This window comes from Capra hircus, chromosome 11 (genome assembly GCF_001704415.2).
Source record: "Capra hircus breed San Clemente chromosome 11, ASM170441v1, whole genome shotgun sequence".
NCBI classification, from domain to species: domain Eukaryota; kingdom Metazoa; phylum Chordata; class Mammalia; order Artiodactyla; family Bovidae; genus Capra; species Capra hircus.
The window spans coordinates 103,315,582-103,334,803 of record NC_030818.1 but is presented as its reverse complement, the minus strand read 5'-3'; the positions used below and the strand labels follow the sequence as shown (position 1 = coordinate 103,334,803).

The window sequence follows — 19,222 nt, the reverse complement described above, 5'->3', positions numbered from 1 at the left end:
GGGTGGCTGTGGACTGGGGGCCAGGCCGTGTCTCTTCCTGCTCCATCGGTACGCAGCGGGAGGGCTTCCAGAGAGCTACCGGTGAGCCCGAACAAGGTTGCGGGGCAGATCTGGAAGACCCCGCAGCCCGGGGCGGTAACTAGGCAACCCGCGCGCCGCCGCGAGCCGCGCACGCGCAGCCCACGGGGGCGGGCAGCGCATGCTCGGTGGCCTTCCGCCCGTCTCTCTGGCTTCGGAAGTCCAACGGCAGGACGCGAGGAACGCGCCTGCGCCAAGGCGCCCCTCGGGTTCTCGGAGCAGCCCGGTAGCCGCTCTCGGCTGGGGTACCTGCTGGCGTTCAAGACTGAGCCTTTCCTTGGGTATGCTGGAAGGCTCCCGACTCTTCTCACATCCTCAGGCCAGAAGAGGCCGGAAGAAAGAGCCAGCATAACCCGTGCGACGTCCCAGAGCGGTGCTCGCGCGCCGGACCGGGCAGGTGGGCGAGGGGCGGGGCCCCGGGGATGGGCGGTGGAGAACGGGGGGCGGGGATGAGGGGCGGGACCATGAGAATGGGGCGGGACTGGATGCGCCAGGGGAAGGGGCGGGGCCCAGGGGTGGGCCGTTGAGAACAGGGGCGGGGCTGAGGGCGGGGCCATGGGAATGGGGCTGGACTGGATACGGCAGGGGCGGGGCGTCCCGAGGGCCCCTGCGAGGGGCGTGGCGCGCGCTGACGTCTCTGTCGGACACGTCGGCGGAGCGGAGGCCGCGGCCCCCGGAGCCGGATGTGCCAAGATGGCTGCCGCTGCTGCTGTGTCGGCGCTTGTCGCAACCGCCGAGCCGTCTTCTTCGCGCGGCTCTTGAGGAGCCGGAGCCGGGGGTCGCGGAGCGAACGGGCAGGAGCCGGCGGGGGCCTCGGCCTCCCTGCAGCGCGCCGGTGAGGGTCGGGGTTGGGGCGGAGGGAGGCGACTGGACCGGGCCCAGCTCGAAGCGAACGGGAGCGTCTCCGGGGAGCCGCCGGGAACCTCGGGCGGAGGCGCCGGGGGGTTCGGGCGGGAGCCTGCGGGCCGAGCAGGCCAGGCGACCACCATGAGTGCTGACGTGGCCCCACACCTGCACAGGCTGTCGGGTCAGTTGTGTGAACCCTGGCCGTTGTGGTCTCGGTGTGGGGTTATGTTGGAAAGGCTGGAGGAAAAGCCAGACCTGATAGAGAGCAGAAACATCTCGGGGATTCCTTTCACAGTTTAGCGTGCCCTTTGCTTCGAAGGGTCCGCGGTGTGGTTTCTGCTGAGCCGTGCCGGCGTTGAGGTACATTGACATTTGAACCGAGGAACTACAGCCTTGTTGAGTCTATTGGTAATCTCGTGGGGAGGTCACCAAGATGTTGCAACCGAGGTCAGGCGCTGTGTTTTATATCAAGGGGCAGAGGAGTGTGTCCACCAACCTGCCCTTTCTGTGATGAAAGTATTATTGTAGAGCGTCTTGGACGTGAGACAGCCACCTAAAATCAGTTTTGCTGTTTTATGTGAAGTTTTAAGTGGCTTGGTGGTTGGGTTGCTCGTCTTGGACGTGAGACAGCCACCTAAAATCAGTTTTGCTGTTTTACGTAAAGTTTTAAGTGGCTTGGTGGTTGGGTTGCTTATTAAGATTTTGTTCGATGTAGAGGTTAACTAGAAAGGTGTTTCCCGTCCCCGGAAATGGTTAAGAAGCAAACTTAAGTCACAAACAGTTGTTCCTAGGGTGACACTTGTTCAGGTGTCTGCACTGCCCTTCTTCCCACCTCCCCCGCCCCACTGCAATGCTCTTTCTTAGGGTTCCGGGTGCTCTTGTCTTATAGAGATCCAGCAGGAGGCAAAAAGTCCTCTCTTTCTTGTTCTTTGTGACTCATAATGCCTTAACAGCAAGTTACTGCAGTTTAAGTCTCAAAAGTTTTCTTTAGGGTAGCGTGTAAATTTTAACACGGTTCCCTCCAGCCTCTGTAAGCATCTTGACTTAACGTCAGAGTGTCCTTTTGGCTCTTTGTTGCTTTGGGCAGTGTTGAGAAACCCCCTTCCTTTTCCCTAGCATCTCAGTGTTTGATTCTGTACTCAGCAGTGTTGGGGTCTGTGCTGTCCTTGTGCCCGGTACGCCATAGTCTGATGGATACGTCGTGTGGCAGTCGCCTCGGGCAGAGCCTGGACCCCCCAGCACTTCTTGGAGCTCCGGTTGGCTTCATGCTCGTGCCTGAGGCGGCTGCCCTAGCAGGAGAGAGGTGTGCTTTCATTATCTCAGTTCAGTAGCCAGGAATTTATATTGAAACAGGTTGTGCTTATTTCAGGTAGATCCAGGGCAGCTTAATTGAAGAGCTACAGTTATGAATAATATATCTTTAGGAAGATCAGCTGGTTTCTTTGAAGCAGTCTGCCATTCTTAAAGTTAGATGACCTGAGGCTACAGAATGACTTACTGGACAGAATGAAAGTCCCTATAGTTGAGATAAACGATATGTGCTTGCATTGTTTTTCTGCTGATGAATAGAGAAAAAGATGAAAAGAATAATGTTCAAGGCAGAAGATTGTTCCAAATGAAACAGTTTATTGTTGAAAAGCTCTTAGTGGTCAGGGGGAGAAGGGGAAGCTACTTTGGAGGGAAGTGATAGTGTCTGCTTATGAAGTGATCCTTAGGAATTGAGAAAATAATGCTAAGAAAGTTTCTGCAAGGAAAATAAATGAGTATAAATGTTTTGTGAAATTTAGATTCAGATAAGATTTCGCTCGTAAACAGCCGTAGGGATTAGGGCCTCCCAGAATCCACTGTGAATAGAATTTCATAAGATTAAACCCAGAAGGAACTTTGAAACCATCATTTCAGCTCTCTTGCTTTATAGATGAAGGAATCGGGTCACCCACGGAGCAGCGGTGCGGCTGGGCCATTCAGCTGGCGCCCAGTCCTTTTCTCACGGTGACACTTGAGGGATTAATCCTGTGGGCCTGTGCTCTGTATTTTAGTTTTTAATATGTGCTGTTTAGTGTGATTGAGGGTTTCCTGTTGAAGCCTTCCAAGGAGGAGGCCATGTCTTTGGAAGAGGCCTTGGGTGCCTCCCTTTCACATGTAAGAGGAAGAGGCTCTGCTCTTCTCCCCTGGGTCCATGTAAAGCTGAGCTGTAAGTGTTCTTCATTTTAAAACGACAGCTTAGAACCAAAGGAAGTCCCTGACGCAGTTCTTTGTATATTTAATTCCATGAAATCTAAGTGAGTGTCAAAGTGCTTGTCTGTTGGAAAGGACTCCCTGTTGGCCCGGGAGAAGGCCCTGTCTGAGCAGTAGTTGCAGCGGACAGCTTTCGTTAGTAAATGACTGGATTTAATGTGCATTCATTCACTTTTCCTTTTGCCAGAATTTCTTTTGTCCAAGGACAGAAATGTGGTACACTTGTAGAAACATGTAGATTACACTGCAGAGTCCTCCTGTCATTTCTCCCTTTGGTAGCGGCTCTTTTCTGTGATGCGGCTCCCCTTAATCCATTTGTGAGGGTGTCGCTGGGGAGGAGGGCTGACACAGAAGAGGAATTTGTAAAAAGACGGTACTTGGATTTTTGTCTTAAAAGTGCAGATTAACTGTTCAAGATTATACTTAGTATGTTTTATTAAAAAACAAACAACCACAGAAGACGCTGTAAGGAGGATTTCTGCTCCTTTGTTTTCCGCAAAGGGCTTGAGGGCCGTCTGCTTATTACTGACAAGTTTTGAATGAACTTAGTTGCTCAGTTTTAGCACTGATTTATGGTTACTTGGTATTTTCATTCCAGGCATAGTTGTTACAACTCCAGTCATCAGACGCAGCTTGTTTTGCTGATGGTGTGCAACCCGTCACAGTGTGGAAAAGGAGACATTTTACAGGCTGGGATAAAAGGCGTTTTAGGCACATATAATTCAGATAGTTGTTATTTTGCAGCTTACCTGACTCTGTGCTTTATAACGCTTTTCAGTTAAAATGGAGAAGCAGGCTTTTAACTTTGGTTTTCCTTTCCAAATATAAAATTAACCTGTGTGAAAAGTACGATATGTGATCTTAAGAAAGGAGGCGGCTCTTTCCGGACTTAGTGATAATTTGTCGGAAAATGTGGAGGCACTGTGTACCTGGTGCCCCGTGTTGGGTTCTGCTTGGTCCCTGCCAGCTTGCTGAGGGCATTGTGGAGGCAGTGGGCATTCCACATGGGTATGTAGCTTGGTGGCGTAACTGAATTTCACAGAAGGGCAGTGACTTGTCTGAAGTCACTTGGCCGGCCCCAGCACGGCCAGCCTTGGCATCCAGGCCGGTGTTGTTGCTCCCAGGATAGCAGTCCTCTCAGGGGTGGGCGAGGGGTGGGTGTATCCCTCAGGACTTACAAGATGCAAAACTGTTTTCCCGTTTTTTTCATCTTTCTCAATTTTCCTGATTGTAGCCAGGACTATGAATAAATGGATTTTATGCTAACTTTTTTTTCCTCTTTTTCTTTTTCAGTTCAAATTAAGGAAAGCCTCCCTCCTGCTTCTTTCTGCAAGCAGCATCTCATTGTGCAAGAGCTCAGTCATGCAGCCGCCGCCCCAGGCCGTCCCTTCGGGCGTGGTCGGGCCGCCTCCGTCGGGGAGTCCTCAGACTATGTTCTGGTCTAACAGCCCTTACAGGAGACAGGCCGGCAGTCACACTCCGATGGCCCCGATAACCTGCCCACTGCAGCCAGTGACAGATCCTTTTGCTTTCAGTCGACAGGCTCTCCAGAGTACATCGCTGGGCGGTTCGTCTAAAAGCAGCCCGCCCATTTTGCAAGGCCCACCCCCGCCATCATCCCTGCAGCGTGCTGGTCTGCCCGTGCCTCACACAAACACTGGGGACAGCTCCCAAGGGCCCTGCGAACCTCTGCCAGGGCCTCCGGTGCAGCCCAGGGCAGATGCCAGCCCATTTCCCGGGGCGCCGATGCCCTCGGCCTCACATGGGCCCGAGACGAACAGGAGTGCCAAGGCTCCCGGCCCAGAGCCTGAGCTCCCGAACCCGCCGTACCCTCCACAGTACATTCCAGCAGTGGGGTCCAGTGGCTCTCGTGGGGGCCTTCCGCAGGGGCACGTGCCTCGGCCTGACAGACCCCTGAGCCGGCCGAGCCCCCCCGACAGTGCCGCACCCCCAGCAGCACTCCCGCTCCCCCCTCAGCCCTGCCAGCAAGTGCCTGGGCAGTGGGGGCCAGGGCAGGGAGGCCCACGGCCCCCGGGTCAGCAGTACTGGCCTGGCCCAGAGGGACCCCCGCAGGTCCCAGGGCCCCATGCCTCCAGCGTCACCCACTTTCCCCCTCTGTCCAGCCTGCATCAGCATCCTGGCCACGAGCAGCTCGGCCCCCCGGCATCCTTACCAGGACCCTCAGCCAGTGACGGAAGAAACGAGGCCGTCTGCCTGCCCAGTGGAGACCACTCAGCAAATAGCTTTGATCCAGAGAGCGCGTTCAGGCAGAATTCCAGAGTTGGAAATGCTCGGGCAAACCAGGAGCTCAGGTCGAGTCCTGGAGTGAACAGAGAGCAGCTGTCGGGCCTGGCTGCCGTTAGCCCGCTTGCTCAGGGAAACGGCCTGGAAAGCCACTCGCACTGCTCGCCGGGGGCCGGGGGCGCCTGGACCCCACTGGAGGCGGGCTCGGGCGCACTTGCCATGTTTTTCAAAGGAGGAGAGACAGAGAACGAAGAGAACCTCTCGTTGGAAACAGCGGGCTCTGCCGGGCAGGCCGACGTGGACGGTTTCTGCCTCGGCCAGCTTCCCGCACATGTGGGCGCAGGAGGTGCTCACCAGGCCTTTCCCAGAGGCTCCAGCAGCGAGCCCACGCAGCTGGGGGGAGAGCCACAGCCCTACTTCCCTCAGTCTGCAGGTAGCCCTCACGAGAAAGCAGCCTCTAAGGTGGCCACCGTGGATGTGTGGGCGGACACGGCCCGTGCAGGGGCTCAGTACGAGAATGTTGAGAACCTGGAGTTTGTTCAGAACCAGGAAGTTCTGCCGAGCGAGCCCCTCAGCATGGATCCTTCCTCCCCAGGCGATCCGCTCAGGTGCGGGCCCCTTCCTGGCCCAGCTGGCCCCAGGCTCGGTGCGGTGGGCCCTGTGGGAGGCGGGGGCCTGAATCTCGAGGCCCTGGATATGACAACGCGCCCTGCACGGTCTGACAGCGTGTCGTCCGGTTACAGCGGCAAGAGCCACCGGGGCCTTCCAGGTGCCAGGCTCCGCGACTCGGGTACCTTCATTCAACAGGAAGTGGGAAAACCTGAGGATGAGTCTCCAGGGAGGTTTTTTAAGCAGATCGATTCTTCTCCTGTCGGTGGCGAGACAGACGAGACCAGCAGCCAGAACTACCTCGGCAGCCTGTCCCAGCCCTCGACCCCAAGCCCCCCAAAACCTACGGGGCTGTTTCAGACGAGTGCAAACAGTTCTTTTGAACCTGTGAAATCCCACTTGGTTGGAGTAAAGCCCGTTGAGGCAGATCGCGCCAATGTGGTGGGGGAGGTGAGGGGGCCCAGTGCCCGCCAGCAGCACAGGGCCGCCGCTGCCACGCCTGATGCCGCCCCTGGCAACTTGGAGCAGCCCCCCGACAACATGGAGACCCTCTTCCCGCCGCAGCGCTGTGTGCCACCTCTCGCCACCCCCCTGGAGGCCGGACGTGGGCTTCTGCAGGCCACGGGGCCGCCCTTGGAAACGGTGCTGCCAACACCCGAGAAGAGGCCCTCGACTAGGGTGCAGGGGCCTGTGAAGTGTGAGAGCCCCGCAACGACCCTGTGGGCACAGAACGAGCTCCCAGATTTTGGGGGCAATGTCCTTCTGGCCCCAGCGGCTCCCGCGCTTCACGTGCCAGTGAAACCTCAGCTGTCTGAAGTGATCCAGCCCCCAGATGAGGGGGCGGCACGGCAGGTGGGCTCTGGCGGTCAGAGTGGGGATGGCCTTGGAGCTTCTGAGAACCTGGAGAACCCTCCGCAGCTTGGCGAAGAGGAGGCCCTCCCGCCGCAGGCTGGCCCCAGCTATGCCAGCCTGCTGTCCTCCCCACCCGCTGAGTCTTTGCAGAATCAGCCCATCTTGATCGCCCAGCCCGATCAAGGCTATAGTCTGGCTCAGCCTGTTAACGTTTCTCTGTCCTTACCAAATCCTAACGAGAAGGCTCCATCCTGGAGAGACTCTTCGGTGGGAGATAAGCCTATAGTCAGCGGCCGGGCTGCCGGGGGTGATCCTGGAGAGAGTGCACCTTTGTCTGGGATGCCAGCTAGCTCTCTCATCTGCTCGCCTCTGCCTAACCATCTGGCTCAGAGTCCTTTTCCACAAGTTTCTAGTACCTATGACATGGTTTCTAATCAAGCTGCTAATTTGCTGGTTCAACCGCACTCTCATCCAAATGCCTTGCTTCCAGAAGGTCAGAAGGTCCACAGCGCAGAGAGTGTGCCTCCTGAGGAGGTGCCCAGTCCTGCGGGGGGTGCAGGCCTGGTGTTAGTGCCGCCTGCAAGTAGCACCTCCCTGCCTGACAACAGCAAGCCGGGCCTCTGTGGCAGGCGGGACGGAGCTTCGGGAGCCCTGGACTTCATGTTTGGTAGGGCTTTGGAAAATCCTGCAGGAGTGTACAGCCTGGCCCACGTGGATGGCCCAGCCTCTGTTCAGCCGCCCGCTGCCAGTCGTCAGCCGCCTGGGCCTGGGGCGAACACCCCGGACCGTTTCTATCAGCAGGTGATGAAAGAGGCTCATGACCAGCCTGGTGCAGAGAGAGCCCAGCAGGAGCTGGCACTGCCACTGCCTGCTCCGCAGGGGCCCAGAGCAGTGCTTCCGGAGCCGTCCAACCCGGGGAGTCCCCCGGTGCAGGCACAGCCTGCGGACCCGGCCCGGCCCGCAAGCCCAGCTGCTGCTGACGCGGGTCAGCAGCTGCTGCCCCGGCCACCTCGGTCCTCCAGCGCCTCTGTTGTGTCCACCAGCTCGGGCCAGGCGGCCCTACGGCCCGACCAGCAGTGGCTGCAGCCCCCGCCTCCCGACCTGGCATCCTACTTCTACTACAGGCCCTTGTATGACGGCTACCAGCCCCCATACCCGTACTCCGCATACCCGCCGGACCCTGGCCCAGCCCCCCACTATTACCAGGTAGGGCCACGCTCTTGCACGGCTGAGCGCTCTGACCAGAGACCTCTTTATCGTGTCCTGCTCCGGGGCAGGGTTCTGCGGTCAGTCCTGAGGGGACCCATGGTCCCCCTGCTGGCACACGCCTCTTCATGAGCTTCCTGAGAAGGGTGTTCCCCGTCGCAGCTCCTTCTGCGGACCACAGCCCTTCTCCTGGAGGGCTGCGCTGCACACGGGCGTGTTTTAGTTGGGAGAAGCACTGCTTCATTTTGGTGTAGCGCAGCATGCCCCAGCTTACGTGAGAAAGGGCCCTCACTTCCTGTCCCGCCCACTGGCTTGCCGCAGAGCCTGAGTTCTGGGTGGCACATTTTGGGAAACTGGAATAGCTTCTTGAAGTTTCTTTCTGGTTTTAACATCAAAAACTTACATGAGAAGCAACAGGAAAACTTTAGTCTTTTAAAGCCCTCCTTTAGGATAAAATTGTTTAGGGTAAGAAATTCAGTTTGGGACGTAGCGCGGGTGGAACAGTTGAGAGCAGTGGCGCTGTGCACACTTCAGGACCTGGCCGTGGCAGAGGGGGCCGCTGTGCTGCGCAGGGGATCCTTTCTCACCTCTCTTCACGGTGAGCCAGGCCCACGAGTGCTGTTAAGGTTCCGTTTAATCCTGCTTTAGCGTGATCCACGTGGACACACCTTTGATGGTCTGCTTGTTACCATCTCATGTCCTGGCCCAGCATTGCCACAGTCTGCAGAGGCAGAAGGATTGTGGACTGGGAGTTTGGAGCCCGTTGCCTGACGTGGGTGTGGACCCCACACTGGAGGCCCCACAGTCAGAAGCAGCTGAGGGAGCAGAGCTGTGGTGGGCTGGGGGCCTCCTGGGGGTGGAGCAGCCTGAGGGCATTCAAGAATCTCCGTATGCATGGGAATGAGTTACACGCCTAACCCTGAGACCTGGGAATCTGAGAGCCAGGAGGAGCCCCAGAGACTTATTTCCATGGAAGGACCACCCTCTGCAGGAGCCCCGGGTGGGCCGGCAGAGTGTGGAGGGGCCCGAGTCCCAGCCAGCTCCCGGCACTGCTGTGCGGGGGGGGGGTGCCCAGGCCCCAGCGGGGGTCAAGGGTTAAGTCCACGCTGCGTGCTGTCTCATTCTCTAGCAGCTCTTGACAGAGAATCAGGCCCTGAGACAGGAAGGACAGGTCTGGCTCGTGCCTGGATCACCCGTCTCTGCGTCAGGTTCCAGCATGGCCGTAGGGCCACAGGACTGCTGCATCTGGAAGGGGCTGAAAGCCTCGTGAGGCTAGAGCTTGGTCCTCTTTTTGGGGTTGTCTGTGCCCGCAGGACCCAATCCCAGGGGACCCAGATTCTTTGGCTTGCTTGAATTCGTGCCCGAGATGGGACCCCAGGTTGTGGGCTCTCAACACCTATTCAGGTGAGACCTCAGGAAGCAGAAGAGAGCCCTTGAGGCTCACCTGGGCATGGCCCGCTGCTGTACAGCCGTCTGCTGAGCCAGGCCAGGCCGTCTGCAGAGCCTCACCGGGGCCGTGAGGGCCGTGTGAGGTGCTTGCGCAGGTGGCTCTTGGCATCTAGTGACCGTGTCCTTCTTCCAACAGGACATCTATGGCCTCTACGACCCCAGGTACAGGCCCTGTGACAGCGCTGCCTACATGGATCCCTGCCGCTACCCCGAGCCCGAGCGGCCCAGCTCCCGGGCCAGTCACTGCTCCGACCGCCCGGCCGCCAGGTGATTCACGTTTGTGTTGCCGGCTGTGGTGGTAGCTTAGTGATTTGGAAGAGAGCACGTTTTTGGAGAATCATACGTGCCTGTTGAATGTGGGTTTGAGTTGCGTGGGTGCGGACAGATCGTAGGATGCACGGCCACAGGCATGTCGGCAGCTGGGCTTGGTCAAGCCAGACCCTGGGTGGGGCCACCCTCGAGCAGGGCTCCTCCCGGCCTGGGTAGTGGTCCTCTTGCCTGTGGTCACATGGCAGCTTTTAACCTGTGGATGTTTCTTCCCCACACTGGTTCCAGGCACCCAGGCCAGGCACGCTCAGGCTGTGACTTGGAGCGGTCTGTTGGCGGCAGCAGCCGCAAGCCTGGGCTGTCTGCCTGGCACTGCCCCCTGGGTCGGGAGGCCCCCAGCGAGCTCTCTCTCGCTTCTCTACCTGACTGAGTGCGTCTCGGTTTTGCAGTTATAGATGAGGCATTTTGAAAGATCCTTGGCGTCGCACCTTCAGCTGAATAAAAATTTAAGCAGGTCACGGTCCTCCCACTCAGGGGCGTCCGTGGGTTAGGGTCCAGCCTCGCCACCTGCCGTGGTGCCTCCCGCACCCTGGCACCCTCAGAGGCGTCCGTGGGTTAGGGTCCCGCCTTGCCACCTGCCGTGGTGCCTCCCGCACCCTGGCACCCTCAGAGGCGTCGGTGGGTTAGGGTCCAGCCTTGCTGCCTGCCGCGGTGCCTCCCATACCCTGGCACCCTCAGAGGCGTCCGTGGGTTGGTCTCCAGCCTCTCCACCTGCCGTGGTGCCTCCCGCACCCTGGCACCCTCAGAGGCGTCCATGGGTTAGGGTCCAGCCTTGCTGCCTGCCGTGGTGCCTCCTGCACCCTGGCACCTCGTCTTGCAGGGCCGGGTTTCTGCAAGACTGTGAGGCTCCTTCAGCTTGTGATGGGGAGAGAGTGGCGTGGGGGAAGGCCGTGTCCCCTACTACCTTACAGACTTACAGCTGCTCCTGCTGCTTCAAGGCCTTGGTCGCTCATCTGGAGAGCGAGCTGGGCTGGTCCGGGTGGACCCATGTCCTTGGGGAGGGACGCGCTCAGCTTCAGACCCCTGAGCTCTGGGCGCTCGGTGGGAGACTGTGCCCATCTGTCCCCTGGGAGGCGAGGCTGGCGTCACAGTGGGCGCTCTGATCTGGGAGCGCAGCAGGCAGGTGTTTTCTGGAAGCCCTGAGAGGCGAGGGAGGACGGGGCAGGGCACGCCTCGCCCTTCCTGTCTCCTCTCCAGCCTTCGGGTTAGCGCGAGGGGCCCGTGTGGGCTATTGCGGTGACTGAGCAGAGGCAGGCCTGGCTGCCTGGCAGGGGTTTGAGGCCCGGCCTGTGGTGTCCAGGTCCCCTCTGGATCCTCACCGCGCCCTCCTCCCTGTGTGTGCACGTGTGCAGACACGCATGCAGGCCTGCGTGCACGTGTTGAGCATCCATGACCTGGGGGAGCTGCTGGAGGGAAGAGAGTACCTTGGGTGTCCATGTGGAGTCCTTGCTGCTGGGCGACGGGGCTGGGCGAGCAGCACGGTGGCCGTGCCCCACCCCGTCCCGCTCAGGGCGCATCTCTGGACCTCCGTGTTGGGGCCAGCGGCGCCCGAGTGCTGCCCCAGGGCCCCGAGTCAGCGGGTGCTGTTCCTGCGGTGGGGGGAGGGGGACGTTCTTCAAGGGCAGCTGCACCCCGGAGTGAGTCATTTCCAGGGGTTTGCGGTCACAGTTTAAAAATCAGAAGTGCTGTTGAGTCCTTCCAAGGATCTTCCTGACCCGGCGGGCCCGGGCCCGCTCGTCCTGCAGTAAGCGGCAGCAGCACTGGGCAGTGAGCTGGAATGGGTGCGGGCCTCCTCCCCTTTGGGGGGCACACAGTCACAGTCGGGGGAGGGTGTCACAATCGGCGCTAGCTTGGTTTCCGCAGCTCAGTGCTTTTCACTTGTGCTGAGCATGATCCCAGAACCAGGCGAGCCTGCTTCAGCGTTGGTGCCCACGGGATGGACTCCTGAGCGCCCGGGAAAGCGTCGGCTCTCTTTCACTGAACGGCACTTCCCGAGCTGCTCCAACAGATAGACGGCAGTCCGCTCTGTGGTAGGGAGCCCTGCAATCTCACTGTCGTCACTGGCTCGGGTCTCCTGATGGTAGTTTTCCCACAGCCAGGGTGCCGTGATGGGTGCCTGTGGCTCTGGGTGTGGACTGGAATCTAGTCACACGTTAAGAAGCAGCGCCTCTTGTGTTTTAACAGTCCTGCGTGTGTGTGTTTTTCAGGCAAGCGTATCCTGAAGGTTACTATAATTCCAAAAGCGGATGGAGCAGTCAGAGTGATTACTATGCAGGTTGCTATTCCAGCCAGTACGATTACAGAGGTGCGTTCAGAAACTGTCACGGGCTTACCGCAGCAGACGCGCGTTCAGACCTTGGTGCAGCCAGGCACAGGTGACGGCATGGTGGACTTTCTCAGGAAACTTCCTTTTTATCAGTCGTATGATTTTATCTAATAGCCAGAGTAGCCGAAAGTAATTTGCATCTAGAAATAATTATATTGCTACTGTTCATTGATAACTATCACTCAAGTCAAGTCATAGTAGTGTATTTTTATCACGTTGATAGATTTATTTGCCTTTTTAGCAAAGTATAATTCTTGGTGGTACTAGAGTATGTGGCTTGTCCTTACATGGCTGTTAAAATTGACTGAAATAAAACGAGGGGCCGGCTGCTCCCTGCACCAGTCACATGTGATGTGCCCGGGGGCTGCGTTTGACAGGAGCCCTCGGGTCGGACAGGGCAGACGCAGGCGGCCTGTGCCCCTCCCCTTCAGGCGCCGCCGCTGTCAGGCGGGGTGTGCGTCTTGGCGAGCATCCCCTGAGCAGCCCTCCTGGGCCCCCTGCCTAGCCATGGCCAGAAGCAGGGTCCCGACCTGCAGCCGTCAGCCCAGCACTGCCACCTACTTCCCCACCTTCTGGGGCTCCACCTCCACTTTGTATTTGCACTGCTTCACGCATAATTCTGCACGTGCTTGCCCAAAACGGTATGTCTGGATTGTTTATGATGCTGACTTTGGGAAAATAATCTTTCAGTTTGAGAGTATTTTTAGATTTTTAATTGAGATATAGTTGATTCAGTGTTGTGCCTAATGTCTACTGTACCCAAAGCGGCTCAGTTATACACACGTATTGGTTCTTTTTAAGTTTTTTCCATTATGGTTTGCTTCAGGAGATCGGGTATAGTTCCACGTACTATGCAATAGGACCTTGTTTATCCCTTGATAGTATTTCTTAAAGCTCTTTGGACCACATTAGAGAAAAGAGATGAATGACCTTTTTTAATCATGTGTTGAGTTTAGCCAGTGGGCTTTGAGGAAGACACGCCAGATCCTCTCGTGCCTCAAGTTCGTGATCCCCAGGGTCGTGCTGCTTTTCGGGTGGAGAGTTTGGTTCCTCTTGGAGGCTAGGAGCATCCTTCAGTCCTGGGATGGCCTGGTTTCTCCAGTGGCAGCCAGAGGAATGTCTTTTTCACATGGTACTGACCTGGGGATCTCTCCTTGTAGACCCAGGTCGCTGGGATCGGCTCTACTACAGCTCCCGGTTCAGGGATCCCCGTTCCTACGACCGGAGGTACTGGTACGATGCGGAGTATGACTCGTGCAGGAAGGAGAGCTATGCCTGTGGCGACAGGTGGGCAGAACAGACTCCAGACCCCAGCACGGAGGGTGGGCCATGAGCCAGCTGGGCCTTTGCTCTCGGGTCCTGCCCTCCGCTCGAGAGCTGCGGTCGCGTCTGGCTCCCAGGCACCTGCCACTGTCAGAGGAGGGTGAACTGGAGGTTCTTTCTTCGGGCTTTTGGAGGGGAACTGACCTTAGAACAGCGCTGGGAGTCAGTTCAGCCTCTTCGCGGGTCCGTGAGAGGTGTGACTGCCTTGGAATGGACCCCCAGCCTGTGTCTCTTGGTCTCAGGCAGGGCCTGAACTTGGCCTTGGGTGTGGTGACCCCGCTACAGTGTGGGCTCTGGCGAGTGTCATTCCTGGGGTCAAGACCCTGGGCGCCTCAGCCGTGTGCAACATAGGAGCCTTGCCTCTGCCTGCCGCCCCCTCCAGGCCCGAGAAATACGACGACCGCTACAGGTACGACCCCCGCTTCACCGGGAGCTTTGACGATGAGCCCGAGCCACCCCGGGACCCTTACGGGGAGGAGGCAGACCGGCGCAGCGAGCACAGCGAGCACTCGGCACGGAGCCTGCGCAGTGCGCCCAGCCTGCAGAGCCGCCGCAGCAGCTTCAGCGCCCACTCCCAACAGGTAGGCAGGGGCGGGCTCCAGGGCCACCTGGGGTCACGGGGGCAGCGAAGGGGCTTCACCTGTCTGCTTTGTGCTCCCAAAGAGTCAGGTGTACCGGAGTCACAACGTGCCCTCCGGGTCCTACGAGGTGCCCCCGCCGCCGGGCTCCTTCCATGGCGATTACGCCTACGGCCCCTACGTGAGCGACTTCCACGGTGCGCCAGGCTTTCCAGAGTACGGCTACCCCACCGAGGCCAGCTGGCCCTCCGTGGAGCAAGGTGTGTGTGGCGAGGCCCCGGGTGCACACGGCGCAGAGGGGCCCAGGAGCTCCTGGGATCAGCGTTTGTGCCCGTGGTGGGAGAGGGGCTGAGTTACGACCCAGGGAGGAACTGGTGATGGTCAGGCCTGGGCTTCCCTGCCACGCAAGGGCGCTGTGCCCAGCGTGCCCTGAGGGGCGGCTCTTGCCACGCAAGGGCGCTGTGCCCAACGTGCCCGTCCTGAGGGGCGACTCTTGCCATGCTGTGCCGCTTGCGTCCCTGGGGCTGCAGTTTGGTCCACAGGCCTGGGAGCTGCTGGCCTGTCCGTTACATCCACTTCAGTGCAGTGCTGCCTTCAGGCTTCCTGCCCAGTTCAGCTCCCCACGTGGAGGGCCAGCACCACCCCCATCCCCCCACCAAGGCTGGCCGCACGGGTGCGTGGCTCTTAGAGGAAGCCTAGTTCTCCTTGAAAAGCTCCTGACCATTTCCTTACCGCACGCGCTGCACCTCAGTGCTCCTTTGAGATCCTTGATCACATGCTGTTTCTTGGGAAACTGTACAAGTATGTGAAGTTTGAGAACAAACAGTATAAGAGGTAGCTGGTGGACTTTCTTGAATGTTCTGTGCTTGGAGGCCTCCCTCCCTGCTTGCCTGCGGTGTCCCACTCTCGGTCGTTGCCTCGCTGCACCGATGCCGCTCTAAGGTCGCAGCTGTGAGGAGCGCGCAGGGGCCACCTGAGCAGGCTTTTGTTTTAACAACACAGTGCGTCCTGATGGCTTTTAAAGGAACCTTTTCATTTTAGAAGAGAAACTCCTCGTTTTTAATGATTTGTGTGACCCACGCGTAAGTTCTCCTTTTAAATGGGATATTTAATAGTTGAAAGGCAGTTATCTGGATAGTCTGTGATTCCGGCTGTCTGAGTGCCTTAGAAGTCCGAGCTGTTGACCTAGTTGGGAAGCTTTAAGCAGTGGCAAGCTGGCGGCTCTCTCACTTGATCCCCGTGTAGCTCCGTCGAGACCCTCTTCTCCCGAGAAGTTCTCGGTGCCTCACGTCTGTGCCAGGTTTGGTCCTGGGGGCCAGCTCATCAAAGTGATTCCAAACCTGCCTTCAGAAGGACAGCCTGCACTGGTTGAAATTCACAGCATGGAGGTAATTCCGTGGGGAGCGGTTCCGTGCCGTCATTCAGCGCCCCCCGCCCCGGAAACCTGCTTGCAGCCTGTCATCTTCACCTTTTGTGTTGCTGCCTGAAAAGGCGATCTTAGGAGATGGTATTCTGGTTCTGTTCTGTCGTCTATGTTTCCTCCCAGAAGTCAATATTTTGTTAGTAAGAATTTTGGGGGGTTTTGTGGTTCATTCCCTGGGTCGGGAAGATCCCCTGGAGAAGGAAACGGCACCCCACTCCAGTATTCTTGCCTGGAGAATCCCATGGACGGAGGAACCTGGTGGCTACAGTCCACGGGGTCACAAAGAGTCAGACACGACTGAGCGGCTTCATTTTTTCACTTTTGTGTTAGACTTGGTGTTATCCTGTGTTCATTTTTTGTTGTTGTTTGATTTTCTGATTTTGAAGGGAAGGCTCTATAAAAGCTCATTTTACCAGTGATCTGGAGAGTGGGCAGAGGTGCTTAACTGTCTCGGGGGCTAGTGTGGGGCACTCCAGCCTGGCAGGCCTCTTCCATTGTGTGTATCCAGGCCCTGCGTCAGAGTCTGGGCAGGAGGAAGGGGTCTCACTGCTTAAGTAAAGTTTGGAAGTCACTGTCGCAGAGCTGGCTTGCCCACGCTCAGTGATAGAGGTGCTGCCCCCACGGGGGGACAGCCCGTCCCCAGGACGGTGTCCGTAGCTGTGTCTGCCAATGTGGCCAGCAGACATGGGCTGGGCCGGGCGGTGCTGCGCCCCCCCGCCATGAACCGCTCTCCCCGTCCCTCTGCTGTCCCTGCCTAGACCCTGCTGCAGCACACGCCGGAGCAGGAGGAGATGCGGGCCTTCCCAGGACCTCTCGGCAAGTATGTGCCCACAGAAGCGTTCTCGGCGCCCGTCCGCTGGCCGTGCTGAGCACAGCCTGGCAGGCGCAGTGGCTGCTGTTCACCGAGTGTGTGTTCTTTTTGCAGAGATGACACCCATAAAGTGGATGTTATTAATTTTGCACAGAACAAGGCTACAAAGTGTTTGCAGAATGAAAACTTAATAGACAAAGAGTCTGCGAGTCTCCTCTGGAGCTTTATCGTCCTGCTGTGCAGGCAGAACGGGGTACGTGTCTCCCCTCCTTAGAGCATCCCTTCTCGTTGGCTCTAGTCCAGGGGTCCTTGGCCACCAGGAAGGTCAGGCAGGATTTCTGGGCCAGGCGTTCCCGTCCAGGGCGTGCCCCAGGAAGCAGGAGTCCAGCAGCGCGCGTGGTTTGGGGTAAAGGGAGGTTTGGCCTCCCCATTGTTGGCCTGCCCAGCATGTGCCGTGTGCCGTGTTGCTCCCAGCGAGGGGGGAGCAGCTCTGCGCCCGAGTTGGTCTGACGGCCCCTCCCTAACCAAGGCTGGGATGGTCTTGCCCCCTCGGAGGGTCTGTCTTTGGTTGAGCCTGCTCTCCCTCCTGGCCCTCGCAGACCGTGGTGGGCACAGACATTGCAGAGCTCTTGTTACGAGACCACCGAACCGTTTGGCTTCCTGGGAAGTCGCCGAATGAGGCCAACCTGATCGATTTCACCAACGAGGCCATGGAGCAGGTGGAGGAGGAGGAGTCCGGCGAGGCCCAGCTCTCGTTCCTCACGGACAGTCAGGCCGCCAGCACCCTCGAGAAGGACACGGAGCGGTTCCGGGAGCTGCTGCTCTACGGCCGCAAGAAGGTGAGTGACCCGCGCTGGCGTGTCGTCTCTGAAGGTGCGAACGGTGGCTTATCCTGAGCACTGCTTGTCAGAGCTGCTGGTTCCATGTTGAGTCGCTCGGCAGATGAGCAGGCTTGAGCCTGGGCTGTGCCCCTGCTGAGTGTGGTGTGGCTAGGGGTGAACACGTGCACAGGACAACATCCGCGTGTCCTGATGCAGTTGGGGGGACCGCACCATCGCTGCCGTGAGCGGGCGGGCCCCGCGCTAGAGTGGAGCGGCGCCATGGGGACACGCCCTGCGCTGGCTCTGTGCGGGCAACCAGGCAGTGCAGACCGGGGTCCCAGTGGAACGCTTAGTACAGTAAGGAAATGATCTTGACATGGGCAGCTTACAGCTGATGGAAATCCCCCAACCTGTTCATGTAATTACTGTTTGTCTCTATTAAAACCTTTTTTGCCGCTTGGTCAGAAGTTTTCTGAATTGAGGCCCAGGTTGTTTGCAGAAGGGGGCCTGCTGGTGCTGGGCAGATGCCCAGGGCCAGGGGTCATTCTGGGCCTGGGGAGTCAGCAGCCTCGAGGCCTCGGTCACAGCGGAGGGGACGGCAGTGCTGCTGCCCCACTGGCCTGGTCCCGACAGCGTGTGTGCCCTGGGCCAACGCTGCCAAAGCAGGGCGCCTCCACAGCCTCCTGCAGGGGCTCCGACCAGGGGAAGGTGTGGAGCCCAGCTTCTCTGCGCCTCTGAGCGGGGCACGTGTCTCGCAGCCTCCCGTCCGCTTGGTTTTTCACCTGCAGTTGCACCCTCTGCTCGCTCCCCACGGCGCACGCACCAGCGCCCCTGTCCTTCTCAGGGTTGAGACACACTCTCTATGCTTTGCAGGACGCCTTAGAGTCTGCGATGAAGAGCGGCTTATGGGGTCACGCCTTGTTACTCGCCAGTAAGATGGACAGCCGGACACACGCCAGAGTCATGACTAGGTGAGGAGTCCTGCCGCGGCGCAGCTGTGGGCGTGCCCGTAGGCCAGGGCCCAGCCTCCTGCGGTCTGGGGAGCCCACAGGCCCGAGCTCCTGGCGGAGGAAGCTGGGGAGGCCCGTCTGCCACATCTGGCTGCAGGTTGCCTGGGCCCTCCTCCTTGGGTGGTGTGGCTGAGGGATTTAACTGTTTCTGTCGACTGCAGAGTTTAATTCTATAAAATCTCAGTGAATTCTGTAGTCTCTCTCTACTGCAGCCTTTCAAAAACTGGTGTGTACGTTGGCCCAGGTCAAGCATCAGGCCGGTCACCAGATGGGCGGAGGTGAGACCAGGCTTGTTCTGTGTCTTGTTTGCTGAACTGGCTGAGCTTCCTCTTTTTACGTCCGCTCAGGTTCGCCAACAGCCTTCCGATAAACGACCCCCTGCAGACCGTCTACCAGCTGATGTCAGGGCGGATGCCGGCCGCGTCCACGGTCAGTGGGTCCTGACGGCGCCTCAGCTCAGCCTCTGCGCAGAGCCCGCTCGCACGCTGCTGTCCCGTGCCTGCTTTCTCCTCACACCCGCGTGCTCGAGCCCTGCAGAGCTGGGTGTCCTGTGGCTGAGGGTTCTCTGCTTGCTTCTGGTTTCAGTGCTGTGGGGATGAGAAGTGGGGAGACTGGCGGCCACACCTGGCCATGATCTTGTCCAACCTGAGCAGCAACGTGGACGTGGAGTCTCGAGCCGTGGCCGCGATGGGCGACACCCTGGGTAGGTCGCGGAGGGCCCCTGGCCTTGGTGCTCCAGCCCGAGACTGTCTCTCCGTCTGGGGCGTCTATGTGTCCCTGGGAGCGCGGTGCTGTCCCGGAGCCTGAGCCCGCCTGCTCTCTCTCCCCTCAGCCTCCAAAGGGCTCCTCGACGCCGCGCACTTCTGCTACCTCATGGCCCAGGTCGGATTTGGGGTGTACACCAAAAAGACCACAAAGCTCGTCTTAATTGGGTCAAACCACAGGTAAGGGACATGTCAGCGTAGTGGCGCCCGCGTCCCTTAGGAGGGACAAGGCCCCCCGCAGCTGGGGGAGCTGCACGCGCGGTGCCCTGTGTGCTGGCGCTTCGGCTTCCAGGGGGCCCGCTCCGGCGTGACATGAT

General features: G+C 58.7%; 1 protein-coding gene across 6 annotated transcripts in view; it reads left to right on the top strand.

The window, feature by feature from the left end:
* SEC16A (SEC16 homolog A, endoplasmic reticulum export factor) overlaps nucleotides 241-19,222 on the top strand; it is a 30,517-nt gene continuing 11,535 nt past the window's right edge. For 4 of the 6 annotated variants that reach the window (XR_001918877.1, XR_001918876.1, XM_018056122.1 and 1 more), the window contains exons 1-14: nucleotides 4,525-8,073; nucleotides 9,659-9,789; nucleotides 12,057-12,154; nucleotides 13,336-13,462; nucleotides 13,881-14,079; nucleotides 14,162-14,336; nucleotides 15,322-15,464; nucleotides 16,258-16,319; nucleotides 16,425-16,563; nucleotides 16,910-17,149; nucleotides 18,005-18,102; nucleotides 18,489-18,570; nucleotides 18,727-18,844; nucleotides 18,974-19,085. Coding sequence is in view for 4 of the 6 variants with exons in the window: in XM_018056122.1 (XP_017911611.1) it covers nucleotides 4,525-8,073; nucleotides 9,659-9,789; nucleotides 12,057-12,154; nucleotides 13,336-13,462; nucleotides 13,881-14,079; nucleotides 14,162-14,336; nucleotides 15,322-15,464; nucleotides 16,258-16,319; nucleotides 16,425-16,563; nucleotides 16,910-17,149; nucleotides 18,005-18,102; nucleotides 18,489-18,570; nucleotides 18,727-18,844; nucleotides 18,974-19,085 (5,273 nt within the window). In the remaining 2 variants the exon portion in view is untranslated. Of the gene's footprint in view, nucleotides 476-728; nucleotides 914-4,455; nucleotides 8,074-9,658; nucleotides 9,790-12,056; nucleotides 12,155-13,335; nucleotides 13,463-13,880; nucleotides 14,080-14,161; nucleotides 14,337-15,321; nucleotides 15,465-16,257; nucleotides 16,320-16,424; nucleotides 16,564-16,909; nucleotides 17,150-18,004; nucleotides 18,103-18,488; nucleotides 18,571-18,726; nucleotides 18,845-18,973; nucleotides 19,086-19,222 lie in introns of those variants that run through there. The other 2 variants (XM_018056121.1, XM_018056120.1) reach the window with 2 other exon arrangements.